This window comes from Natrix helvetica, assembly GCF_964273705.1.
Source record: "Natrix helvetica genome assembly, chromosome: Z".
Taxonomy (NCBI): Eukaryota; Metazoa; Chordata; class Lepidosauria; order Squamata; family Natricidae; genus Natrix; species Natrix helvetica.
Window position 1 is genome coordinate 55,452,528 of NC_138554.1, and position 18,202 is coordinate 55,470,729.

The 18,202-nt window shown below is 39.5% G+C and overlaps 1 protein-coding gene across 2 annotated transcripts in view; it reads right to left on the reverse strand.

Annotated features, from left to right (window-relative positions):
- Positions 1-18,202, reverse strand: part of ANKRD17 (ankyrin repeat domain 17) — a 133,797-nt gene that overhangs the window by 51,615 nt on the left and 63,980 nt on the right. For both annotated transcript variants that reach the window (XM_081969767.1, XM_081969766.1), the window contains exons 5-11: positions 16,488-16,635; positions 12,031-12,264; positions 10,690-10,784; positions 9,305-9,542; positions 7,256-7,447; positions 6,600-6,709; positions 1,958-2,045 (exon numbers count right to left, since the gene is read on the reverse strand). In XM_081969767.1, the coding sequence (XP_081825893.1) occupies positions 1,958-2,045; positions 6,600-6,709; positions 7,256-7,447; positions 9,305-9,542; positions 10,690-10,784; positions 12,031-12,264; positions 16,488-16,635 (1,105 nt within the window). The remainder of the gene's footprint in view (positions 1-1,957; positions 2,046-6,599; positions 6,710-7,255; positions 7,448-9,304; positions 9,543-10,689; positions 10,785-12,030; positions 12,265-16,487; positions 16,636-18,202) is intronic.

An 18,202-nucleotide genomic window follows, 5' to 3' on the forward strand; every position in this document is an offset into this window, starting at 1 on the left:
TTAAGTATCCAGATAAATTTGAAAAAAGATTTTTGAATAAATTATAAAGAGTTTTTGGATGGAAAAAGGTTTTTGTTTTGAATTTAAAAACATAGTAAGATTTTAAAAACTGGATACTAGAGAGAACTGAAGGTTATAATTAAAGCAGAACACTTAAACTTGACTTACAATTACAGAAGGAAGCAAAATATTTTAACATTGGACATACTGGAGGATATTCTTGAACAACGAACCAGAATTAATTTTAAGAGTCTCTATTTCTATCAGTGACGTGCGGTGAGGTTTATGACTGGTGAGGCACTGACACAGTGCTGAGTTTCAAATATTTTTAGACTTGTGGACTTCAACTCCCAGAATTCCACAGCCAGGCATGCTCAGTTCCAATTTAAAGCGACAGCATTTGTTTTTCTCCTTTACTCCTTCTTTCTTTTTCTTTTTCTTCTCCTTCCCCTCCTTCCTCCCTCTCTCCCTTCCTCCCCCTCTCTCAAACACACACACACACACACACACACACACACACACACACACACAGAAGTTGGATTGGACTATCTCTCCTACCCCTTCCCTCTCTCACTCACTCTCAAACAAACCCCCCCACACACAAAAGTTGGATTGGATATCTTTTCCAGTGGCTTGAAAGCAGCTCCTCTGCCATCCCCCCCCCCCATTCCCCTGCTGCCTTTCCCAAACACCTCCACCATTGCAAATGCAGCCTGCTGTCTGGGTGGGAAATGCCTGGAACACAATAAAGCCCACCCACTCACCTCCTTCTGGCAGGCTGGGGTGAGAGGAGAGGCAGAGAAGCCGGAGGGGAGCCGAGCCTTCCAAAAGAAAGAGGCTGGGGGGAAGTGTTGTACTACAGCATGGCTCTTTGCCTGGCTTCCTGCCTCCTCCTGTGGTCTCCTCAGTGCTCGCTTGTGCTCTCCCTCCCCAAGTGTAGTTTGATTGCAGGTGGAGCCACGTTGCCTTTTCAAACTTGTAATCAGTGAAGCTGGGCTAGATTTTTATATAGTTTTATCCAGCTGTGTGTGTGTGAGAGAGAGAAATGAATGGGGGCCTGGGGAGGAAGTCACTACACTTGGGGAGGGAGAGCACCAGTGAGGTTAAGCAGAGTCATCCACGGTGAGGCAGCAACTAGCTCAGCTTTTTCCTTTTACTTTTTTTTTTCATGATGAGAGTGGTGAGGCTGTGCCTCACTTGCCTCACCTGACTGCACGTCACTGATTTCTATAGATAGTGTTTAAACTCTACCTGACACAAGATTGAGACTAATTGAAAGGGAATAAAATGACAGGTTACAAGAATGACATGGAAAAAAGAATGTTACACTGATTATATAAAAGAAACTGGTTGATAGTTTAATTATTAAAATACATTATACAAATAAACCAAGGGTGTGATCTGGATAATTTCCTTCATTTGGATTTACAAAACAGACTTGGTAAAAGTTTTCAAGAATTTTGTGAGATGAGACAAAGGAAATTTGAAAATAAATTAAGATTTACAACATTATTTCAAGGGACTAATTCAAGATTGTTAGAAGTAAAAGGAAAAAATATAAAGTTGGTTTATTTGATCAAGCTTAAAATAAGTATGTTATCTCTGGTAATCTTTAATGGACATTTGTTGACATCAGGATTAAAATTATGTTTCTTGGGTTTATTGATAAAAGATGGAATATGGGAAGACAACATTATTTGTTATATTTTAAAAGGAGGTGATAAACTAAAATTGTTTACACTTGTGATGAAATCACATCTCTATGTATTTTCTTTTCCTTTATTATATTCTTATTTTCTTTGTCTTTTTTTCTTTTCTACAATTTTTCTTTTTCTTTTTATGTTTTTATTTTTAGATGATATTAGTTTTTAATGCTGTGATTGTAATATTTAATGAAATTACTATCAAAAAAGAAAAGGAACATGGAAAGAAATGACTTACTGTTTGTAAACCCTACCTTTACTAATTAAGAACTGGACAGTACAGACATGGCCTGCTCTTGCAGCTTTCATCAACGGAGTTCTTCCCCCTTCAGATTCATGTTCCTATAAAAATAAAAGCATTGAGGAAAACAATTTAAAAAATAAAATTCTTAAATAGCTTCATTTTTTTAATTTCCATTTTTTGCAAAATGAGCAAAACATATATAACACTGTAATCTGCTACTCATCTCATCCTTATATAATTATGATGGAATATTTCCAAACTTTAAAAATATATTCATATTTTTGAAAAACTGTATTGAAGGCAGCATGTTGCGGAAAGTTGTTCTCACAGCAGTTCATTTAATGACTGTTCAAAGTTATTATGGTACTGAAAAAAGTGACTTGTGATCATTTTCACACTTATGACCATTGCAGTATTTCCATGATCATTTGATCAAAATTCAGATGCTTGGCAACTGACTCATATTTATGATAGTTGCAGTGTCCTGGAGTCATATGATCACCTTTGGAGACCTTCTGACAAGTCAATGGAGAAGTCAGACTCACTTAACCACTGTGTTACTAACTGCAGTTATTCACTTAACAAATGGGGCAAAAATAGTCATAAAATGGGCAAAACTCATTTAACAACTGCCTCACTTAGTAACAGAAATGTTGGGCTCAGTTATGGTTGTGAGGTTAGGACAACCTACATCATAGAGATAAACCACTATGGGATAAAATAATAGGCCTGAAAAGGAACTTCCTAATAAAGTCTCTATTGTCTTCTGTCCACCATTTTGAAAACATGATGTTTGACATTTAGAAAAATGATGAAACTAGAAAGTGCTGCAGCAATGCGGTGGATCAAATGAACTCATTGCAACTAGGTTATGAGAGGGAAAATGCAGTACCAGGGTATCCTTAGTTGCTGTTTGGTCAAAGTGCCTGAAGTGACCCTAGTTGACCCTAGACCAGTGATGGCGAACCTTTTTGGCATCGCGTGCCAAAAGGGGGGGAGGGCAGGGGGGGTCATGCCCATGCGTGCCAAACCCATAATCCTATGCGTGCAGACCCCAATGCGCATGTGCATGTAACTACCACCACCCCCTGGGCATGCGTGTGCGACCCCTGCCCTCCCCCTTACTTTTGTTACGTGATGGTCCCATTTTTTCACCCTTCCCAGGCTCCAGAGGATTTCTAGGAGCCTGGGGAGGGTGAAAATGACCCCCACGCAGGCCCTCCGGAGGCTTCCAGCACCTTCCACTCACACCCGCAGGACCTACCGCACCCTGCCGCCTTCAGAGCGCTGGCCTTGGCAGCAGGAAACTGAGCTTGGATAACTAATTGGAGGTGGCATGTGCTCTTCCTCCCTCCCTGCCTCTCTCTCCTGGCATACTGCAATTTGAGAAGGGGGAAAGGGGGCTTTCTTTCCCCTCAAGTCCATGGAAGGAGCAGTGCTGCGCTGAGGTGTCCCACCAGCCGTTTTGATTCTGAAGGAAATCTCCCTCCGTGGACTTGAGAAAAAGGGTGTGGGAGTGTGTGCGCTCACTCTCGCCTCCCGGATGGCTTTTCTGGCAGAGTTCCCAATGGGGGAGATGGGGTTCCCTCCTCCTCCTGCAGCCCATTATGAAGAAGCCCTGGCAGCCACGATGGGCGAGGAGGAATATGTGCCGGGGCGATTGCTGCTTCCTTCCCCCCCCCCCCCAGCTCGCCTGTCTCTTTAAATCGCACCTCTTTGCCTAAAGTGCCGGAGCGGGACAAAGCAATTGGGAAAGGATTTTTGTGTGTGTGTGAGTGAGAGATAGAGAGAAAGACTGTGGGTGGGTGGTGGAGAATAAGACAAGGAGGAAGAACGGAGGCATTTTTGCTCGCCTCCCGGACTCTGTGTCCCTCCGCCCAGCTGAGCTTCATGGGTGTGCTGCTCCTGGGCTCATCAGCCTCCGGACAGACATCAGATTCCCACCCTCCAGCACCATTTCAGGGAGGAAAAGGCAGGGCATCCCAACACAGGAACCTCTGCTATCCGGGAGGTGAGAGCGAGCCGAGAAGCCTCTGTTCTTCCTCCTTACCTTATTTCCCCCAGCCCGAAACACACACACACCTTTCCCAATTGCTTTCTACTGAGGATGAGGTCATTTCAGGGGGAGACAAAGAGGCGTGAATTAAAGAGACAGGTGAGCCGGGGTGGGAGAGGCTGTTTCGTGCAGCTTTTTAGCCCCGCAAATGATGGTACGAGAAACGGCACCCTCGCAGGTCAGCTGCTCTTGGCCAGCAGAGTGGGTGGGGTTCACAAGCTACTCCATCAAGAAAAGCGGCTGCCTCCAAAGGCGGCGGGGTGCAGCTGCTGTGGATGGAAGGTGCTGGGCATTGGGGCCGCCGTGGTTTGCAACAGCACTGAGAAAGCTGCAAGCTTAAAGGTGCCCTCGCTCCTGTGTGCAAGCCGGGATCTCCTCGCCCCCTCGGCTGCCGCTTTACCCCTCCTGTGGCTCCTGCCCAGCGCTCTCTCTTCTATCTCCCCTTCGCCTCCCCACACTTGTTTACTCATCCCAGAAAGCTTGGGCTACGCCTCCCTCTGACCCTGCCGGCATCGCTCCTGAGCAAACTCCCTCCGACCCCACGGCTGTTGCAAAGCACAACCCAACATGCAAACTGGAAGTCCGTTCCCAAAGTTCCGGTTTCTGTGTTGGGTTGTTTTTTGCCCTCCGGAGGCAGGCGAAAAATGGCCAAAAATGAAGGCCAAAGTCAGCTGGCTAGTGCACATGCACACTGGAGCTGACAGGGCAACCCCTCGCGTGCCGTAAGAAATGGCTCCGCGTGCCACCTGTGGCACGCGTGCCATAGGTTCGCCATCACGGCCCTAGACAGTCAACTAAGAAAGTATTCACAATCTATACAGTATGTCTCCATAAATTAATGGATAGCAGCAAAAAAGCCCACTCCCTACCACCACAAAATTCTACAGACTGGCTAGGCACAAGACAGAATTGCTACAAAACTCTTGTGTCCGGAAACTTTCCAAATCTGTCAAGTGGTTAGGGTAGACTAATCTAAAGAGTCTGGCAAGAATCCAGGTCCCATGAAGTAAAGCTTTATAAAGAAGTGGTGCTCCCTCATCTTCATAAACTACTTAGATGTGGGAATAGAAGTGAACTCATCAAATTTGCAGACAACACTAAACTGGCAGCCAACACCCCAGAAGCTAGGCTCAAGATCCAAAAGCATCTCAACAGACTTGAACACTTGGCCCTATCTAACAAAATGAAATTTAATCTAGAGGAAGGTAGGTTTTACACTTGAACACAAAACCTATATACAGATACAGATTAGCTGTAATCTGCATCAATAGCAGTAACTGTGAGAGGTATCTTGGAGTTCTAGTGCACAGTCACTTAAATTTTGGGCAGCATTATGTTGCAGCAGCCAAAAAAGCCAGTGAAATCCTAGGTTGCATTAAACTAAGGATAGAAGTAATAGTACCGTTTTATAAAGCCTTAGTAAGACCACACTTGGAATATGCATCCAGGTTTGGTCACTGTAGTATAAAAAAAACTGTAGAGGATCTGGAAAAAGTGCAGAAAGGTACAACAAAGATGATTAGGGGGCTGAAAGATATAACATATGAAGAATGGTTGCAGAATTGGATATGTCTAATCTAATGAAAAAAAGAAGTAGGGGTGACATGATAGTAGTGTTCCAATATTTGAAGGGCTACTGCAAAGAAAAGGGGGATCAATGTATTTTTCCAAAACACCAGAAAGCAAGGCAAGAAACAACAGATGAAAACTAATCAAGGAGAGAAGTAACCTAGAACTAAGGAGAAATTTTCTAACAGTGAGAACCAGTGGAATAGCTTGACTTCAGAAGTTGCGCTGCTCCAGCATGGAGGTTTTTAGGAAGAGATTGGACAACTATTTGTCTGAAACGGTATCGGGTCTCCTGCTTGAGCAGGGGGTTGGACTAGATCTCCAAAGTCCCTTCCAAACCTGTTATTCTGTTAAAAGATTAATTTTAATACTACCATATTCAAATCAAATCTTAATTGTTCTGAAATAAAGAACAAGTCAAACATGTCCCCTATGAAGTGGATTAGTGTCACAGTTATTTGTCTCAAGCTCATAATTGCCATGGGAAGTCATGAAATTGCAAGCCACACTGGACCCAGGCATAGAAGCTGAAATCAGGCAGGACTAAAAGCCTCAGGAATTCCAACATTTTCCAGATGCTTATGGCACTTAGTATACCAACAGCAGTTTTACTCTGTCAGCAGAAAGCAAATCCAGAAAGAGTCTTTGATATCTAATTACCTCTGGGATAGAGTTTGGCTGATGGGGAAAAAAATCAGTCATTTTGCATTACATACAACTGCATTCTTACTCTGTCCCATTAACAGTGTAATTGTCACTGGTTAATTTAAATTGGATATGCTTTATAGTTTACAATTATCTTATGTTCTCTGACAATACATTCATATTCTCACCAGAACTCTTTATTTTTGATTCTTTATTATTACTACAAAATATATGTGTATATATTTCTGCATTATATAATCCTGCTAATAGTGTATTATATAATCCTGCTAATATTCAACACCTTATTTTTGATCTGGTCAAATAAGAATAAACTCATTATCAAACATTGTAAGAGAATACAGATTTTCATTAGGCGGCTTACCAAATCAGCATCTGCCTGAAGCAGCACATCTGCAACATCGGTATGACCATTTTCACAGGCATATGTTAGTGCTGTGTCGCCTGTTGCTGTTGTTGCATGCACATTAGCGCCTGAAGTAATACAAATAACATTATTCTTAGAAAAAAAATAAATGAATCTCCATGTTCTCTATTAGGACAGTTTATATAAATCTTATTGTAAATATTCAAATAATGCAATGCCCAATTATTAGTGGGGAAAAAAAATCTGTTATTGTATAGGTATTTTCCCCCAAAATATAAATAAGCAAGCAAACCAAACTGCTCAGGTTCAGTGGCATACATAGAAACGGCAGAGGTGGGTTGTTGCTGGTTCAGCCCGGTCCGGCCGAGCCAGTAGTGGAATTCAGGCAGCAACCCAGGCCTGCCATGCCCCTGAACCGGATCCCTCGCTGCTGCTGTTTTGGATTTTAGTGACAGCATGCACACAGAACATTTACACTGAACAGTGCACACATGTGCAGCAGCATCTTGCATGCGCACGTTGGCGCACCTGTTGTGAACAGGCAGTAACGCTGGCAGCAACCCATCCCTGGGAAAAGGTACACCCAACAGACAAAATACTCACGGATAGCAAGGTTTTATTAAAATTGAAATGTTCAGAGATTAATGCCATACCTGCAGCTAATAAATATTTAACCAGCTCCAAGTGACCCTCTTGAGCAGCTTCCATTAAAGGTGTTGAACAGCCAAGTTCTATATCCGCTCCTGCTTTGATTAGGAAGTCAGCTACTTCCAAAAAGCCACCACAGCATGCTAAAGTTAAGGCAGTTTCTTGGGTCTCTTCTGTCTGAGCATTGATGTTAGCTCCTTGAAAACAGAAATGCGTAAGTATAAGTTAAGATTTCAAAACAGTTCTTTAAACTAGCATGGATATACTATGTTAAGTCTTTTTTTAAAAAGTTACAATAATTAGGTCTAACATTGTTTACAAGTAGCATTAGTATTAATACTAATTAAAATCAACAGATGTAATTTCTTATCTCTACGGGTAGTCCTCGACTTACAACAATTTGTCTAAGGACCATTCAAAGTTATAGCGGCACAAAGTGAGTTATGACCATTTTTACAATTCTTATGGTCATCAGATCAAATTCGGATGCTTGACAACTGACTCATATTTAAGATGGCTGCAGTATCCCAGGGTCAGGTGATCCCCTTCTGTGACTTTCTGACAAGGAAAGTCAACAGGGAAGCCGTGTGATTCATTGCACAACCATGTTACTAACTCAACAAGTACAGTGATTCACTTAACAACTGTGGCAAGAAAGGTTGTAATGTAAGGCAAAGCAATGGAAATTTTGGCTCAACTGTGATTGTAAGTCGGGGACTACCTGAATAGAGGATTAGGAGTTAGTCAAGTGGACCCACAGGAATATAAATTTACCTTTCTGACTGACTGACAACTTTCTATGTATGTATTTCCTATTACTGCTGTATTATTTAAAATAATCAGAATGCCCAAAGCATTTTCATGTAAAAATATTTTAACGTTTTATATCAGATATTATACAATGAACAAATAAGACCTTTATTTCTGAATTTCTTGAAATTTATTTTTGATTAATTAAGCTTTCATAATTACAAAAACATTCAAATAATTCAAAAATATTTAGCCATGTATTTTTGATTTATTTATTTTAGAAAATTTATATTGCTGCCCACTTCCCCATGGCAACTCAAAACAGGTTACACAAATATAAAAACGTTATATAAAAATAATAAAAGAAAATGATTAAAAAATAATAAATTAATAAAATAGTAGCCCCCACACATCCTATCCTGGCGACAACACATATTCATACAAGCCATTTAATGGACTCCATCCCGCTCTGGGTTCCCCAGGCCCATTGGCAGAAGCAAGTTTTCAGCGCCTTTCGGACCCCGGGGGGTGGTGGTGTCAATCTAATCTCTGAGGAAATGATGTTCCAAGAAAGGGAGCCACCATGGAGAAGGTCCTTCTTCTGGGTCCTGCTAAATGTATGTATCTCCCTAGGTGATCAGACCTGCAGCATTGCTTACCTTCCCACTGTAGTGGGTTGGGTAAATGGGATCGCTAAGAGATGGTCCCTCAGATAACCTGGACCCAAGCCACAAAGGGCTTTAAGGGAATGACCAGCACCTTGAATTGCACCCAGAAGCAAATTAGCAACCAATGCAGTTCCACAGGAGAAGTGAAACGTGCACACTGACGTCTGCACAAAACTATGCCGGCTGCTGCATTTTGCACCAACTGAAGCTTCCGGATACTCTTCAGGGGGAGCCCTATGTAGAGAGTGTTGCAATAGTCAAGATGTGATGTGACTAGGGCTTGAATGACCGTAAGAAGGGATTGTTGGTCCAGGGAAGGGCTTAACTGGCGCACAACCTGTAGTTGCCCAAAGTTCCTCCTGGCCATGACTGCCACCTGCTCTTTGAGAATCCCCAGATTACGCACAGGCTCTGTTTGGAGCAGTGCCATCTCATCCAAAATCAAAGGTTGAAATTCTCCATGGGCCAGAACCCCAAACCTAGAGCCACTCGATCTTGCTAGAGTTCAGTTTCAACCCGTTGCTCCCCATCCAGCCCCTAACCTCCTCCAGGCACTGCAAGTGGGAGGTCACGGAATTGCTTAACTCACCACAGGCAGAGACATACAGCTATACAATTGATACATTATACTTTTACCTTGACCAAGAAGTAACGCTACCATCTCCTCGTGACCCTCTCGGGCAGCTTCCATTAATGGTGTATATCCTTCATCATTTACTTCCTCTAAGTTTGCCCCTCTCTCAATTAATAACGCAGCCAGCTCTACATGTCCACCGCAGGCTGCTAAAGTCAATGGAGATTCAAAGGAATCAGCAGGCATGTTTACTTGAGCCCCACTATCAAGGAGTAAACGAGCAACTTCTACATGTCCATCCTAGAAAGCAAAAATGAAGTATGTATGAATTTAGAAAGTAGCCTGTTGGGTCAGGCTTATGAGGTACAGCAGTCTGTTCTCACAGTAGCCAAGCAAGAGAGCCCACTAATTTTCTATCAGATGGCCTTTAGAAGGTGCCATCAAGGCTACTAGCCATTAATCCCAAGTAAAAATAAGTACCGTATGTAAAAGCTGGATAAAACTGCTTCTCCAGAAAATAATTTGTGAGTTAAAATGACTCATTCATTTGTCTGAAGGGACTTTTTTTTAACATCTCACATTTATTCCAGATGCTAACAGAACCCTTTAGAACAGGGATGTCAAATTCAATGTCCATGGGCCAGATCTTGCCCACAGAGTGCTTAGTTCTGGCCCAAGGTACTGCCCTGAAAACAGTGATGGACTGGCCACCATGCTTCTGCCAGTAAAAAAGGAGCTCGGGAGGGCTTCACAAGCTCTGTTTTCGCTGGCAGAGGGTTGCAGGAGGCCATTGCAGCCGGAAATGGAGCTCAGAAGCCCGTTTTCACTGGCAAAGTGCTCAGGCCGCCCACAGGCACCTCCAACACAAGTGACATTGAGCTGGTCATGCCCACCCCAGTCCCAGAGGTCTGGGGTGGGCATGATCCCAGAGGTCAAACATAACCCTGAAATTGAGTTTGACACCCCTGCTTTTGCATGTTTTAGGTAGACACAGGAAGAAAGGAAGACTATGTTTTTCTAGTAAACAGATGGGGAAGTTTCTAATGATACAAAAGATTGTTTGAAGAAAAACTGAAAAATTGGTACAATTTATTTAATTTTTAAAGAAATGAATTAAGTGTCTTAAATATCTGCAAAGATACTCATTTTATATCTTTAAAAAAGCCAACCCCAATGAAAATAAGTGAATTTTTCAAGAGGAATAGTGCTTAACTTTTAATTGGGAAAATGTCTGCCTTATGGTTTAATGACTTTATTTTATTCTTTTAAATGCCATTCCAACTGTTTAAAAGGGAGTAAATTTTGCTCCCAGCGTAACTCAGAGGGCTACGTGCAGCTTGGTTGCCTTTTCACCAAGTAAATTGTTGCATTGCTTTTTAAAATTATAAAACTACCAAGGAAATTAAACCAAACTTGATATATTTGCCTTACTTTTGATGACTCTTACCATGCATGCCTCCATTAATGCAGTATGCATTTCATCTGTTTTATGTTCCTGATCCGCACCAGCTTCCAGCAAAAACCTCACCATTTCTAAATGGCCTAAAAGAAAAAAAATGAATCCTGAATATCAAAATGCACTCAAAATTTCAGCTCATAATTGTATATTCACCAAAGATGCCAAAGATACAATCTAAATAACCCAAAAAGGAAGAATTCTCAAAACCTGTATGGAAAATCTATTTTAGTTATTTCATTAGCATGAACAACTGAAACTCTTCTATTCAGAAGACCATATAATAAAATAAAAAGTTTTAATCTGGATCTCCAATGAATGAGAAAAGCAGAGCTCTTGAAAAGGTACAGCTATTTTAACATATGTGCTCAAAAACAAACTCTTAGAGGGCTCTAGAAAACAGATAATCCAGAAACATTTCTGTACAATGAGGAAGTACAAAGACACTGACTTTCAAGTTGAATATGAAAATTTGAAAAATAGAATTAAAAAATTCTCAGGACATTAATAAAAGTGGTTCAAGAATCCAAGAGGGTTCTTTGAGTTTCATTTTTTTTAAAGAACAGAATGCTGGACAGTGTTTAAGAAAAAAAAAAAAACTTTTTTCCACTTGGCTATTTTATAGCTTTCAACGGCAATCCTGATCAAGTAATTATAATTGATTTTGTAAGTCTTTCATTGTTTCAATACATTTCTAGTTCTGGGAAATGCAAATCACATTCACAGCTGAAAGCAATGTATCCTGTTTCCCTGAAAATAAGATCTTCCCGAAATAATAAGCCCAATCGGGCTTTTGAGCTTTTGCGCTAAAATAAGCCCTCCTCGAAAATATTGCAACACAGCAGCAGCTATGAGGTGACCATGCTCACCGCCTCCTGCACCTCAAAAATATTAAGACCTCTCCAAAAATAAGGCCAAAAGCTTATTTCGGGAGTCAAAAGAAAATAAGACACCTATCTTATTTTCAGGGAAACACAGTATATATATTGGTTACCATCTCTATCCAGTAAAATACGTTCAATAATTTCAATAAGTTTCCTTTTATTTTATTTAGCTATATGTTCTAGTACTGAATGTTTGAAATTTATGTATTCTTTCCATAAACATTAGAATACCATCCCAACAAAGATAAATATATGTAGAGATAAGTATTAATAATATTTAATATTATTTAAATTAAAAATGACAAGTACAATATTTATTAATTGGAAGAAAAACAGAACAAATAATGATAATTATCATAATAAACAAACACTCTTTAGCAAGATATGCAATCTTTACAAACTTCTATTGAAGAATATGGTTAATTACTGATAGATTACAATATTTTACCTTTATAACAAGCCAGCGTAAGCGCACTCTCCTTAAATTCATTAGAATGCGTATTGATTCCAGCTCCGTTTTCTAACAGAACTCTGGCAACTTCGACATGTCCAGCACTCCCTGCCTCCATAAGAGGAGTGTGGCCGTTTTCATTATGGTCCTCGATACTAGCACCTGATTCTAATAGGCCCTTCACAACATCTACATAGCCTCCAGCACAAGCATAAGTGAGTGCTGTATTGCCTATTTAGAAAAAAATATTTATTCAGATATCCATTTATACTTTAAACATTTATATATACATATATATGTTAACTAGTACAGTATAATAAATCCTAAATTCAATTTTTGTCTCTGCCAAAGGCTTTAATAATTGATCTATATTTTAAAAAGTGGTCAATAACTGGGAACTGAGTATGTTTAGTCTAATGAACAGAAGGACTAGGGGTGATATGATAGCAGTCTTCCAATATTTAGGGGTTGTCACTGAGAAGAGAGGGTCAACCTATTTCCCAAAGCACCTGAAGGCAGGACAAGAAGTAACAGAGTGAAGCTTATCAAAGAGAGAACCAACCTAGATCTAAACAGAACTTTACTGACAATTGTAACAATTAATCAGTGGAATGGCTTGCCTCCAGCAGTTATGAATGCGTCATCACTGGAGGTTTTAAGAAGTGATTGGCAGCCATTCATTCAGAATGGAACAAGGTCTCCCTGTCTGAGTTGGAAGTTGTATTAAAAGACCTTTAAGATCATGTCAAACTATGTTATTCTATAATTCTATATTCTGGGCTTAGAATCTCACAATATTTAGCTTGCATCTACAATATAAAAGGATTATTATTTCCCTTATCTGCATTTATTTGAAAAATGTACATCCTGGGTATTTCCTTTAGAAATTCCAAACTATGCATAGCCCTTTCTCCCCCTTCTTACAACAATAAACTCTGTGAAATTGTCTGAGTTAGATCAACCCAAAGCTATTTGAATCTATTTTTCCCAGTACTAGTTCAACAGCTTCATGATTAAACCACATTGGATCATCATTTGGATTACAAAATTTTATATTAAAAGCCTCTTGATCATTTCAGCTACTTTCTTAAGTAGTGTAAGTTTTCTGATTCAAAAACTGCTCTAGAAATATCCAAGATACAAAAGTAAAGATGAAAATATATATGTGCAAGTTCTTTCTATGTCTATTTTCTTACACTATATACTATTTGTATTACCATTTGTATACAGTGTTCTCTATACTACCATATTTTTTGCTCCATAAAACAGCCCTAACCATAAGATGCACCTAGGTTTAGAGGAGGAAAACAAGAAAAAAAAATCTGCCTCTGCCTCCCAGCACTGCTGCCATTCGCCGCTGCTGCCTGTCACCCATATTCGCTCCACAAGATGCACAGACATTTCCACCCAATATTGGAGGGAAAAAAGTGTCTTATGTTAGCGAAAAATACAGTATATACCTAGCAGCCTCCTCTTCCTCAATGCACATCCAATTATGTCCCATACGCAGAAGTGAGCTTGAGATAGCTTTTCTGGGTGGGGCTTTAATATTACCAGTACCATTTTATGATACTGTCAGCATAAAATGGATACCATTTTATAATAATGCTATCACAACCTGGACTTTAAGTGTATAGTACAATAATGCTAATGTTTTTATTTTAAACATTTTGATAAACCTTTTATTAATGTGATTTTAATGACAAGGCTAGTAATAATGGTGACTCTAAAAATAATTAACATTTTAAAAACACTGTAGCCAAATGAATTAAAATAATTTAGAAAGGATATGATGAAATGGAAAAGGGTTATTTAGGTAAGGTTTGTATGTGTGTGTGCGCGCACATATAAATTTAATAAATAATCATATATATGTGTGTGTGTATTTGTGTGCACATGTGTGCACATATACTTTTATTTATTTATTAACCTTATATGCTACTCTTCTTACTATCAAACAATTTGGGCAGCTTCGGAGTTCCTTTAGTTTGTTCCTCAAGTTCATTAAAAACCTAGTGCCCATATTTATAGTAGTTATTTAAGTCAGTACACTTGCTAAAATCTTTTTGGATGATACCTTTAGCCCATTTGACTTGCCCATTTCCTGAGGCAAGTATATAAAGTTACTATATTCAGAGCAGATTTTTGGAGCACTGTTTTCAGAAGCTTTAGGAACATAGACTCAAAAATTGCTTCCTTTTCTAATCTGTTTCTTTCAAAATAAAATATCTCCCCAACACTTATAGGGAGGTATAAATATCCAATTGTCTTTTGAGTTTGAGTCAATCAACTGAGTAGAGTTTAAAAAGAACCTGTGACATACACATTAAAAAATATATAATATCTGTTAGTGTGGTCTGAAGAGCATCTAACTCAACTGGACTGATCTTAAATCCTAAAATTTAATTCTAATTAGATTCTGGATGGAAGGCCACCACAGTATCCTAAATTATATAGATTAGACTGGAAAGTAAAAAAAAATGAGGAAAAAGACAACAGTAGATCATTTCTATATTGTTGCCAATAAAACTACGTAACTATGTCAATGATGTCATGCCTTCTTTAAAATGATTCAGTGGAGAACCTTAGATCATGGTCAAAGAAACCCTGAATTAACTTTCACCTGGACACATACTTCCTTGATAAATCACCTTACTGTTGCAGAAAAACTCTGCCAAAAAAGTCTAGCTTTAAACATTCAGAACATGTTTTAAACTTGCTATTTTTAAGCAGGCCTGTTGCACTAATCTTGTAATGAGCTTTCATTTTTATTGCATACTTATTTCACTATTGGTGATTTCACTATACCAGAAGATATTCTGAGTTCCCAGAGAAGTGGTGTAAATGTTTCAATAATTATAATAATATGGTTGCAGTTTCTGTAATTGTTTCCTCAGAGATTAAAATACTGAGTCATGAGTACCAAACTTGCCAAGTACTGAAAACTGAACTCCTTTCAACTTTTAATTCAATCATTATGTGCATAAACAAGCCAGTGGCTAAAGCTGAGCTTGTTATTCTAGTTAAATAGTCTTATAGAAGATCAATCCATACTACAAATAGAGACAAGTGGAGAAAAACTGATGGCAATTAGCAATATTAATAAAGAAAGATAGGGTCATAGGTAATATTAAAAGAAGCATAATGAAAAATACTAAAAAGATTTCAGGAGACAATAGTACATGGGTGTCAAACTCGCGGTATCATGTTGCCATCACACAACATTTTGCAATGTTTTTTCCCTTCCTGGAGCTGGGGTGGGCGTGGCCTGTGCATGACACAGCCAGCCATGGGTTGACACCTCTGCCATAGTATATACACCCATAGCTTTTCTAAGGAAGGTTGACAGTACAATTAAGATCAAAGCCAATGCCTGAGTGTTTCTAGTACCACTTTGCTGCCTGTTGTTCTTGAGAATTGGTCAAAAGAAGAAGAAGAAGCGGCATACAAAATTAAATATTTCTCTTTCATGAAAATGAAGAAGATGGCAATGACACCCCCCAAAATCTGGAAGATTTTTTAAATTAAATATATAACTAGTTGTTATATATTTCTTGAAAAGGGGAATGCTAGCAGTGATTTCTTGGTTCTGAATTATTATTATCAAGGTAACTGGAGAATAATCAGAGGCCTTATCATGGATGGATGGATGGAAGGACAGACATCTTTTAATTTTTTATCTGGGAAAGAATTGAAGTTATGTTCCTTTCAATTAATAGGCCTGTGAGAAGTGACTTAAATTCACCTTCATGAAAAGCTTTATGCTAGGAGGGGATTCAATTCTTTTTGTTGTCACTTCTATAGGTGAAGGTGACAACAAACCAATGTAGTTTCAAATTCAAGGATCAAATAATTAGGGTCCAATTATTTGCGACTCCTAAAGACAATTGTCTTTTTCAAGGATGGTTCAGCAGCTGCAGCTGTGCACCTCCCAAAACACAGCTGTTCTTAAGAGTTAGGAGCTGCTCCATCTACATACTAACATCTCAATTTTTGAACTGAATTCAAAGTACTGCACAGAAACAATATACTTTGTCAGATCATAAAAATATTCCAAATGTTAGCAAATCAGAATCAGATAAGATCTTTATGCAATGTTCACAAAGAAAAATTACTTAAGTGAACTATAAACTAACCTTGCTTAACTATATCAACATTTCAGTTGTTTTCACTGCCCTACATGTTAATCTCTGCAAAAATTCATTATTTGTCCAAACTGGTATTAAATAAATCTGAATACAAATTCTTCTATACATTAAGAATGTAACAGAGTTCCAAGCTCTCTACATTCCCTCTATATCAGGGGTGTCAAACTCATGTTGCCACGGTGATGACATATGATGTATCGGGACTGTTTTACCCTTCGCTAAACCAGGTGTGGGCGTGGCTGACGCATCTGGCCCATGGGCTGGGAGTTTGACAGCACTACTCTACACTTTCATTTTTATATTTACCTGTTGAAGATTGTGCATTGACATCAGCACCATGAGCTAGCAGCAACTTAACAATTTTGACATGGCCTCCATTAGCAGCAGCCATTAAAGGTGTTATATCTCCCTTGATACCTCTATCTTCAACATTTGCATGCATTGCTAGGAGGACCTGTTGACACAGAAAACAAAAACTGATAATTAGTATGAAGGGAGAATAAATCTGTTGTGTAGCTATGCGATCCTTGTTGCTTGCTCTGTCTTGTAACTTAAAATACTTCTAAGCATAATGTAGCAACATTATCATATGATTATGATTGCATTTTAATTATGCATTATTTAGCCAACATTGCATAATCCAAAACATGTTCCAAGATAGTAAAAACTGAATGTTTTACTTCTTAGGCAAAACAATAACAATACACCCTTAACTGACTCATTTATTTTTCAGGCAAAAATTTAGATTCTATTCAGAGTATGCCAACTCTGCCTCTTTTACGTATGCATAAGGTAGGCCATTATAAGAGTAGAAAGGTAATTACTGTATTTACTAGAAATGAAAAAAAATCCTTAAAATGGGTTAAAAGGGAGAGGTACACTACAAAATTGTTAAGCATAGGAAGTGCCTGAGACATGCATAGGGCATTGGAGAAAAATCCTAACCCTGTCTCTCTTTTATCAGCATCCACCACCATCCATCTCTGAAATGCAGTTTCCCCTTTATCCATGAAGGTTTTCTCTTTTTTTGGAAAATCAGGGTCCTCCAGCAATAAAAAGACAAACTCACCTTCTATACCAGGACGAGACCAAGGAGAAATTTAAATTATTAAACTGACTGAACAGGATTAGGATTCCTAAACTTACTTACATAGAAATTTCTGTGAGTCATACTACATAGTTTTAGTTCAAATGTCATTCATCAATCCATTCCCTTTCCAAGAAGAGAAAAAAGTAAACTAGCTTAAACAACTATATCTTTAGCATAGCACTCAGCACTGAGAACAAGATATTGAATTGTTGTTTAGAATACAGTGACAGTTGGTCTTATCTGAACTGTTGTTTTAGGAGATTTTGCAAGATTAGCCAGGATTGGGTATTGTGATGTCCAATTGGCCTCAAGACAGAGTTAATTTGAAGCCACGTCTCTGTGCTCCTTGCTTCTGGTTTCCAGTTTCAACGAGTCAAGCCCACTGCAAAATACCTGAAAACAAGTCATAAGGAAACACACCCTACCCTCTGAACTCTCCCAACCTCTGGATCAACGCTAGGGCGGGAACCTGACTAATCCTGCAAAACCTCTTAAAACAACAGTTCAGGTAAGACCAACTGTCATTTTCCAGAGGAATTTTACAGGATTAGCCAGGATTGGGACATACCCAAGTTAACGTCCCTCAGGGGGGGCACTATTGGTCCTGGGCCCCTCATGCACTACCACCTGTTCTAACATCCTACGACTAAACGCCGCATCAGCCGATGCAAACGTGTCTAACCTGTAGTGCTTTATAAAGGGAGATGGGGATGCCCATATAGCCGCCCTGCAAATCTCCACAATAGGCGCCTGTGTGGCCCAGGCCACCGAGGTAGCCACACTCCTGATGGAGTGTACTGTAATGCCCTGGGCCACCGGAAGGTGCTGAACTTCATAGGCCAATGCAATGGCCAGTTTGATCCACCTCCCTATAGCCGAGGAGGACACCCTCTTCCCAAGGGAAGACGGATAAAAGGAAACAAAGAGGGCC